At 39.6% G+C, this 9,837-nt stretch overlaps 1 protein-coding gene across 1 annotated transcript in view; it reads right to left on the reverse strand.

Annotated features, from left to right (window-relative positions):
* The window catches only part of LOC138338949 (uncharacterized), a 31,587-nt gene extending 22,245 nt beyond the window's left edge, over positions 1-9,342 (reverse strand). The window contains exons 1-11 of the mRNA XM_069290045.1: positions 9,016-9,342; positions 6,096-6,177; positions 5,886-5,987; positions 4,665-5,576; positions 3,972-4,049; positions 3,631-3,737; positions 2,965-3,051; positions 2,527-2,871; positions 1,738-2,307; positions 1,438-1,566; positions 1,182-1,272 (exon numbers count right to left, since the gene is read on the reverse strand). Of these exons, the coding sequence (XP_069146146.1) occupies positions 1,182-1,272; positions 1,438-1,566; positions 1,738-2,307; positions 2,527-2,871; positions 2,965-3,051; positions 3,631-3,737; positions 3,972-4,049; positions 4,665-5,576; positions 5,886-5,987; positions 6,096-6,177; positions 9,016-9,342 (2,830 nt within the window). The remainder of the gene's footprint in view (positions 1-1,181; positions 1,273-1,437; positions 1,567-1,737; positions 2,308-2,526; positions 2,872-2,964; positions 3,052-3,630; positions 3,738-3,971; positions 4,050-4,664; positions 5,577-5,885; positions 5,988-6,095; positions 6,178-9,015) is intronic.
* Between the last annotated feature and the right edge of the window lie 495 nt (positions 9,343-9,837).

Consider the following 9,837-nt stretch of genomic DNA (forward strand, 5'->3'; position numbering starts at 1 on the left):
AATCCACATTCTATAATAGAAATTTTCCTTTTTATAACACCGATACTCGTACCAATGCCCGTCACATCATTGATACGAGACCACCATCTTTCCCTCTTACCCCTTTGTCTATTTTCATTTTTAATCTTTAATTAGGAAAATGTCCTTCAACAAGTCTAAAAGTCTTAACGTACCTCAAGTGTCGAGCTCGTGTCACGAATCCTCAAGATAGTTCCTTCCCTTTTTGTTAAGTTTTGGAATGTTCACGATCTACCAATAATGCAATATTCATAAGTAAGCGAGTTTGTGGACCTTCAAATTATTATAGGTATATCATAGATCCTAAACTCACTCTTATCTCTAATCAAACGCCAAATCTTGGTATAATTTGTATGCCAATTCGTCAAATTTCAAGCCAAGAACTTAACCTTAACCTCTCCAAGTACCCTAGATTCAATGTTAAATCATATAATATACACCTAATATTTAATTACCTATCTCAATATCTTAAAAACTAGTAACTAAATTTGATAAATAAATTTAAAAAAACAATATAAGAGAATAAGGATCACGAGACCGTGTTCTTTCTTTCTCCAAACTTATATGGTCAATTTCTATCCCTTTAATAATAATACATTCAATGCCAATCATTGGCATAATTGCCTAATGATTGGCTAATAAGTTTGTCCCCCTCCACCATTTACTAACACACAATATACAACAAAAGAGAATTGAAAATTCGTCAACAACAATTTCAACCCTACTGACAGGTTTTTCTCGAATCTAACCCCAACAATATAATACATATAATGAATCATTTTATACTAAAATAGATTATCGAATAATTCATTTAAAGTTACAGATTCTGAGAAGGGTGGTTGTACCTGAACGATGGCTATGATTTTTCTCCCTCTCGCTAGTCGCCTGTGGTAAGGTTTCGCCTCCCCACTTTTCGTTTTCCTTTTCTTCTAAATAAGAAATTATTAACCGTGAAACTCCACTAACCTATTATCTAATTATTTATTTAATAAAAGTTTCATCAATTGGGTACTCATAGTTATCTAATAGTTTAAAAATACCCCTTTAAATTTTCAAAAGAAGTCAAACTAGTCCTAGTTCTCAAAACGACCTAGCGGGTCGTTACATCACCTACCACTTAAACAAATGTTCGTCCTCGAACGGAAAAAAAGAAAAGAGCTAACCTGGACGCTCAAAAAGATGAGGATATTTAATCCTCATGTCTGCCTCTGTCTCCCATGTAGCCTCCTTTACTGGACGATGCTTCCACTGAACCTTTATTGAAGCAATCTCTTTGGACCTTAGCTTCCGAATTTGCCTATCCAAAATGGTGATCGGCTCTTCCTCAAAAGTCAAATTCTGATCAAGTAACACTGAATCCCATTGAATCACGTGATCACCACCCTGATGATACTTCTTAAGCATTGAAATATGAAATACAGGATGGACACCTGACAACCCAGGTGGCAAAGCCAACTGATATTCCACCTCACCAATATGCTCCATAACCTCGAAAGGACCAATGTACCTTGGACTCAACTTGCCCTTCTTTCCAAATCTCATCACACCCTTCATGGGTGAAACCTTAAGTAGAACCCTCTCTCCAACCATAAACTCTAAATCACGAATCTTTCGATCTGCATAACTCTTTTGCCTACTCTGAACCATGAGAAGTCTATCTTGGATCAACTTGACCTTGTCCAAGGACTCCCTCAACAAATCTGTACCCCATGGTCTAACCTCAAATGCATCAAACCAGCCAATTGGAGATCGACATCTCCTGCCATATAGAGCCTCAAATGGTGCCATCTTAATGCTTGAGTGAAAACTATTATTGTAAGCAAACTCCGCTAGAGGCAAGAACTGGTCCCACTGACCACCAAAGTCAATCACACACACCCGCAACATATCCTCGAGAACCTGAATAGTACTCTCAGATTGACCATCAATCTGAGGGTGAAAGGCTGTACTAAGATCCACCCGAGTGCCCAACTCTTTCTGCATAGACCGCCAGAAATGAGAGGTAAATTGGGTGCCACGATCAGAAATAATAGATATAGGAACCCCATGCAAATGAACTATCTCCCGAATATAGATTTTGGCTAACTTCTCTGAATTATAGGTCGTCTGAACTTGTACAAAGTGTGCAGACTTAGTCAGTCGATCCACAATGACCCATATATCATCAAACTTACCCAAAGTACATGGCAATCCTACCACAAAATCCATAGCAATACGCTCCCACTTCCACTCAAGTATAGGCATCCTCTGTGTCACACCTCCAGGCTTTTGGTGTTCATACTTCACTTGCTGACAATTCAGACACTGGGATACAAAATCTACTATGTCCCTCTTCATACGACACCACCAATAATGTTGCTTCAAGTCACGATACATCTTAGTAGCCCCCAGATGAATAGAGTACCTCGAACTATGAGCCTCCTCCATGATCAATCTAGTCAAAGCACCTGTACGAGGAACACATATACGACCCTTAATCCTCAAAACTCCCTCACTATCAAGAATTGCAGCCTTGGCTTCTCCTTTTAAAAACTTGTCCCTAATCTTACATAAATCACCATCATCAAACTGTTGAGCTCGAATCTTCTCCAACAAGGATGAGCTAGCCTCCATATAAGCCAATACCTTACCAGATTCTGAAATATCAAGCCTCACAAAGCTATTGGCCAGGGATTGGACATCCCTAGCTAGGGGACGCTCACTAACCTGTAACATGGCTAGGCTACCCATACTTACCGCCTTCCGACTCAAGGCATCTGCTACAACATTTGCTTTGCCTGGGTGATAAAGGATAGTCATATCGTAGCCTTTGAGCAACTCCAACCATCTCCTCTGCCTCAAATTTAGATCCCTCTGATTGAATATATACTGGAGACTACGATGATCCGTGAACACCTCACAATGCACACCATAAAGATAATGCCTCCAAATCTTTAATGCAAACACCACAGCCTCCAACTCTAAATCATGAATAGGGTAGTTCTTCTCATGGACCTTTAACTGTCTCGAAGCATAAGCTATCACCCTTCCCTTCTGCATCAGCACACAACCAAGACCAACCCGAGAAGCATCACAATATACGACAAAACCCTCTCCCTCCACGGGTAGGGTCAAAATCGGAGCAGTAGTCAATAAAGTCTTGAGCTTTTGGAAACTAACCTCACATTCGTCAGACCACTGAAAAGTCACCTCCTTCTGTGTCAATCTAGTTAATGGAGATGTAATGGATGAGAAACCCTCAACAAACCATCGATAATAACCTGCAAGGCCCAAGAAACTACGAATCTCAGTAACTGAAGTAGGTCTGACCCAATCTCTAACCGCCTCAATCTTCTTAGGATCCACCATGATGCCCTCCTTGGACACTACATGTCCCAAGAATGCTACCGAACTAAGCCAAAACTCACACTTTGAAAACTTTGCATAAAGCTTCTTCTCCTTTAGAATCCCAAGAACAATCCTCAAATGATGCTCATGCTCCTCCTTAGTGCGTGAGTATATCAATATATCATCTATGAAGACAATAACAAAGGAATCTAAATACGGTCTGAACACTCCATTCATCAAGTCCATAAAAGCTGCTGGGGCATTAGTCAGTCCGAAAGACATCACCAAAAACTCGTAATGACCATAACATGTTCGAAAAGCCGTCTTAGGGATATCCTCCGCCCTAACCTTCAGCTGATGATAGCCAGATCTCAAGTCAATTTTGGAGAAAACTGAAGCACCCTGCAACTAATCAAATAAATCATCAATACGAGGTATCAAATACTTATTTCTGATGTTTACCTTGTTCAACTGCCGATAGTCAATACACATACGCATAGATCCATCTTTCTTCTTCACAAATAACACTGGAGCACCCCAAGGAGATACACTTGGTCTAATAAAACCTTTGCTCAACAAATCCTGCAGCTGCTCCTTCAACTCTTTCAATTCAGCTGGTGCCATACGATAAGGAGGAATGGAAATAGGCCAAGTGCCTGGCTCCACATCAATACAAAAATCAATATCTCGATCTGCTGGAAGACCTGGCAAATCGGTCGGAAATACTTCTGAAAATTCACTCACTACTGGAATAGACTCAAGCATAGGAGTCTCAATACTAGTATCTCGAATGTGGGACATGTACGCCAAACATCCTCTCTGTACCAACTGACGAGCCTTAAGGAATGATATCACACCCTTAGAAGGATGACTAAGAATACCTCTCCATTCTACTATAGGAATTCCAGGCATAGCTAAAGTGATGGTCTTGGCATGACAATTTAAAATTGTGTGGTAAGAAGATAACCAATCCATACCAAGAATCACATCAAAATCTATCATTTCTAAGACCTTTAAATCTGCATGAGTATCATACCCCATCAAAGTAACAGTACATAAAAGATACACTTGATCTACAACTACAGAATCCCCGACAGGAGTAGAAACATGTATCGGCAAATCAAGAGACTCACACAATATATCCAGACTAGGAGCAAAATACGTGGACACATAAGAATAAGTAGAGCCTGGATCAAATAATACAGTAGCTGGTCGATGACAAACCGGAATAATACCTGTGATAACAGCATCTGAGGCTTCAGCCTCTGGCCTACCTGGAAAAGCATAACAGTGAGAACGACCTCCATCAGATTGTGAACCTCCACGACCACCACCTCGACCAGAAGGAGAACCACCTCTACCTGAATGAGAACCACCTCTACCATTCTGTGCACCACCTCTAGCTGGAGGTTGTGAACCCCTGGAAGTCGAAACCTGAGAACCCTGATGTAAGCCACCACGTCTGGTCCTAGGGCAGTCTCTCACAAAAAGTACCATATCACCACACTCAAAGCAACCCCTACGAGACGCTGACTGATGAGAGAAATCGGAATGACCAGAATGCCCTCCATGAACTACAGGTCTAGAAGATGAACCCTGCGAAGTATGTACCAAGCTCGAAGAGTTATGCCCAGCGTAACTAGCCTCAGACGCTGGTATAGCAGCATGAATGGGTCTGCTGGACTGAGGGTGATAATCTCTGCCCAAGTAAACTCGACTCCTAGGCAGAGCACCACCATAATCACCTGAATAACGAGTCTTCTTGTCCTCTCGCTGCTCAAATCCCTCACGTCGAATCATCTCCAACTCCTTAGCAGCATCTACCACTTTTTGGAATGGAACACCAGAAGCAGCAACCTGAGAAACTCCTAGATGGATCGGAATAATCAGCCCCTTAACAAACCTTCTCACTCTCTCAGCCTCTGTGGGAAGTATCATCGAAACATGCCTAGCCAAGGCATGAAATTTACCCTCATACTCTGCAACTGACATACCATTTTGCTGAAAACCCTCAAACTCGACCCTCTTACTCTCCCTCTCACTGCGTGGAACAAATTTGGATAGAAATACCTGAGTAAACTCATTCCAGGATAGTGGATGGGATCCAGCTGGCCTACTACTAATATAATCCCTCCACCACTGCTTAGCAGAGCCAATCATCTGAAACGCTGTGTAGTCAACTCCATGAGACTCCACTAATCCAAGATTATGCAACCTCTCATGACAACTAACTATGAATTCATATGCATCCTCAGCTAAGTCACCAGTATAAGTAGGAGGATTCATTAGTCTGAACCTCCCAAACATCTTTTGCTCATCAATAGTCATAGAAGACCTGTTCACCAAATGTGATGTCATATCTGGAAACTCCATACTATCAAAACGAGGAGCTACAGCGGCAGCTGGCTGAGTCCTGGGAGTTTGAGAATCTGGAGCAACTATCGGATCTGGAGTTTGACCTCCAACACGGGTCTGTGAGCCATCAGAAGTGACAGGCAAAGCTCCTGCCTGGGCCATCCCCTCTAGGATTCCTAACATACAAGCCAAGGTATCTTGAAGCACTGGGGGGACAATAGTACTAGTTGGAGCTTGAGCTGGCCCATCCCCCTCGACACGATCTTGCACATCCCCATGAATAACCTCTGCATCAGGAGGTACGGTCCTATCACGACCCTGAGTAGCTACTGGTACTTAAACATCCACAGGTGCTGCAACACGGCCCCTACCCCGACCTCGAGCTCGTCTCCTACCTCTACCTCGGACAGTGTTCCAAGAAGCAGGCTCAGGAATAGGATCCTGACCACCACTTGCCGATGTACGATTCCTCGCCATCTGAGAGAGAATGAGAAATCAAGATTATAATTTCTACAAGGTCAAGTGTGCACGATAAGGAATAAAAGAACAAAATATTTCCTAAATGTCCTATAGCCTCTCGAAGATAGGTATGGACGTCTTCATACCGATCCGCAAGACTCTACTAGACATTGCTCTTGTACTTTTGAGACCGATGAACCTAGCCTCTGATACCAAATTTGTCACGATCCAAATTTTGCAAGTCGTGATGGCACCTATGTTCCCAACCAATAGGTAAGCCAACCCAACATATTAACCCAACTAAACCAACAAATGAGTAAAAAAGACCAACACTTAGCAAGAATCTCCAACATTGAGTTCCTTATAAGTACAAAATGCGGAAGATAAAATATATCACCCCAAGAATTGGTGTCGTAAGTACAAGAGCTTCTAAAATTCAATGCAAGTCTGAAACTAAATGATAAATCTAACATAAGGGATATCCTGTTTGAATACTAATAACAGAATAAATAAAAGATAGAGGGAGGTGTGGGCCACGAAACAGCCAAGCAGCTCACCACAACTCCAAGCTCGGACTCAAATTGCTCCACGAGATGTGCTTCTACTCAGAATCGAATCTGCACCACAAAGAGTGCAACAAGCGTAGTATGAGTACGAAACCACGTGTACCCAGTATGTCTCATTGACCGACAACGAAGAAGTAGTGACGGGAGTTATATAAGAAAATAAATTCTAAGATTGTACAAGTATATATATATATATATATATATTACACTTACTATTTAAGTTTCATCAATAAAGAAAATCAACATTTAATATTTTCCAAACACTAAACGAAACATATAGTCAACAAGAATGAATGATGGGATGAAATGCAACGCAATATGATGGCATGTAATGATATGTCTCAGAATACCCAGTACTCACTCAACCGTATATACATGATACTCCTCGGAAATACATCGAGAGTTCATGATCCATGGGGGACTCACGAGGTCCATATACCGACATGGACGATCTCAACGCACTATCATAATATCAAATAATTTTCGCACGGACGGTCTCCACGTGCCCAAATTACAATCTTAATATCTCACCATCCCCAGCACGGACGATCTCCACGTGCCCAACTTATACTCAGTCTCATGTCTATGCATGTGCACAATATTATTTCAATAGAGGGGATGCTGATGCATCTCAATCAATCAATATGAACATAATACATAACCACCTCAATTATCACAACTATACAGGTGAAATAAATAAAACACAACCACACATGGAATTCAAGTCAATAATATATCAGCTAATGCCCATATACTTTGGCATTCTCAAATTTCAATCCACATTCTATAATAGAAATTTTCCTTTTTATAACACCGGTATTCGTACCAATGCCCGTCACACCATTGATACGAGACCACCATCTTTCCCACTTACCCCTTTGTCTATTTTCATTTTTAATCTTTAATTAGGAAAACGTCCTTCAATAAGTCTAAAAGTCTTAACATACCTCAAGTGTCGAGCTCGTGTCACGAATCCTCAAGATAGTTCCTTCCCTTTTCGTTAAGTTTTGGAATGTTCACGATCTACCAATGATGCAATATTCATAAGTAAGCGAGTTTGTGGACATTCAAATTATTATAGGTATATCATAGATCCTAAACTCACTCATATCTTTAATCAAACGCCAAATCTTGGTATAATTTGTATGCCAATTCGTCAAATTTCAAGCCAAGAACTTAACCTTCACCTCTCCAAGTACCCTAGATTCAATGTTAAATCATATAATATACACCTAATATTTAATTACCTATCTCAATATCTTAAAAACTAGTAACTAAATTTGATAAATAAATAAATAAAAAAAACAATATAAGAGAATAAGGATCACGAGACCGTGTTCTTTCTTTCTCCAAACTTATATGGCCAATTTCTATCCCTTTAATAATAATACATTCAATGCCAATCATTGGCATAATTGCCTAATGATTGGCTAATAAGTTTGTCCCCCTCCACCATTTACTAACACACAATATACAGCAAAAGAGAATTGAAGATTCGTCAACAACAATTTCAACCCTACTGACAGGTTTTTCTCGAATCTAACCCCAACAATATAATACATATAATGAATCATTTTATACTAAAATAGATTATCGAATAATTCATGTAAAGTTACAGATTCTGAGAAGGGCGGTTGTACCTGAACGATGGCTATGATTTTTCTCCCTCTCGCATGTCGCCTGTGGTAAGGTTTCGCCTCCCCACTTTTCGTTTTCCTTTTCTTCTAAATAAGAAATTATTAACCGTGAAACTCCACAAACCTATTATCTAATTATTTATTTAATAAAAGTTTCATCAATTGGGTACTCATAGTTATCTAATAGTTTTAAAATACCCCTTTAAATTTTCAAAAGGAGTCAAACTAGTCCTAGTTCTCAAAACGACCTAGCGGGTCGTTACATTATCCTTACCTTAATGGGTAAATTGTCATTTTTTAGAAAAAACTCAGCTCAAAATATAAGTATTCAATAAACGATTAAACAAAATAGCAAAATACAAAATGAATGACTAATATATCATATCAATACACATAATGATGAGAATTTAATTGATATCACTAAATGAAGAAGTTATGGAAGCTTGTTCAACAGAAGACAAATGTAAAGTTTGTACAAGCCCACTTTGTATCTTCTCCCTAATGAAATGACAATCTATGTCAATATGCTTTGTTCTCTCATGGAACACAGGGTTTGATGCTATTTGTAAAGCAGCCTTATTGTCACAGTATAGTTTCACTGGCAATTTCATATCAATACCTAATTCTCTTAACATTCCAATCAACTAAATAACTTCAGCTACTGTAGATGCCAAGCTTCTGTACTTGGCCTCTGTTGAGCTTCTAGACACAGTAGGCTGTTTCTTGGACTTCCAAGAAATCAATGAATTACCAAACATAATCATGTACCCAGTTATGGATCTTCTTGAATTAATACAGGACCCCCAATCAGCATCACAAAATCCCTGAAGAGTGTTGGTTGGTTTAGCAGACATCAAGATACCAAAACCAGGTGCTTGTTTTACAGATCTTACTACTCGAAGAGTTGCCTCCATATGTGATGACTTAGGAGCATGCATACACTGAGTAAGACTTTGCACAACAAAGGAAATATCAGGCATGGTAATTGTAAGTTACAATAATCTTCCAACAAGTCTTTAATAGTCACCTGGATCCAACAGAACATTACCATTATCAAGCTTGAAATGATCATCAAACTCTGAGGTGGTCCGTTTCTGGTTGACCTCGACTGTTGTAGCACATGGTTTTGATCCATTCATTCCAGAGTCTTATATGAGTTCCATGGCATATTTCCTTTGATGCATAAGTATTCCTTCTGAATTTCTTGCAAACTCTATACCAAGGAAATATCTGAGATCTCCTAGGTCTTTGATTTTGAAATTAATCTTTAGAACCTGTTTGGCATTGTCTATTAACCTTTTGCTACTTCCTCTAATCAATATATCATCTACATAAATCAATACTATAACAATTCCTTCTACTGTCCTTTTTGCCATCAATGAGTAATCTAAATGACTTTGATGAAACTCTGCTTTAATGAAAGTGTTTGTGAGTTTCACATTTTATTGCCTAGAAGCTTGTTTCAATCAATAAAG

The sequence above is a fragment of the Solanum lycopersicum genome, chromosome 10, assembly GCF_036512215.1.
Source record: "Solanum lycopersicum chromosome 10, SLM_r2.1".
Lineage (NCBI taxonomy): Eukaryota > Viridiplantae > Streptophyta > Magnoliopsida > Solanales > Solanaceae > Solanum > Solanum lycopersicum.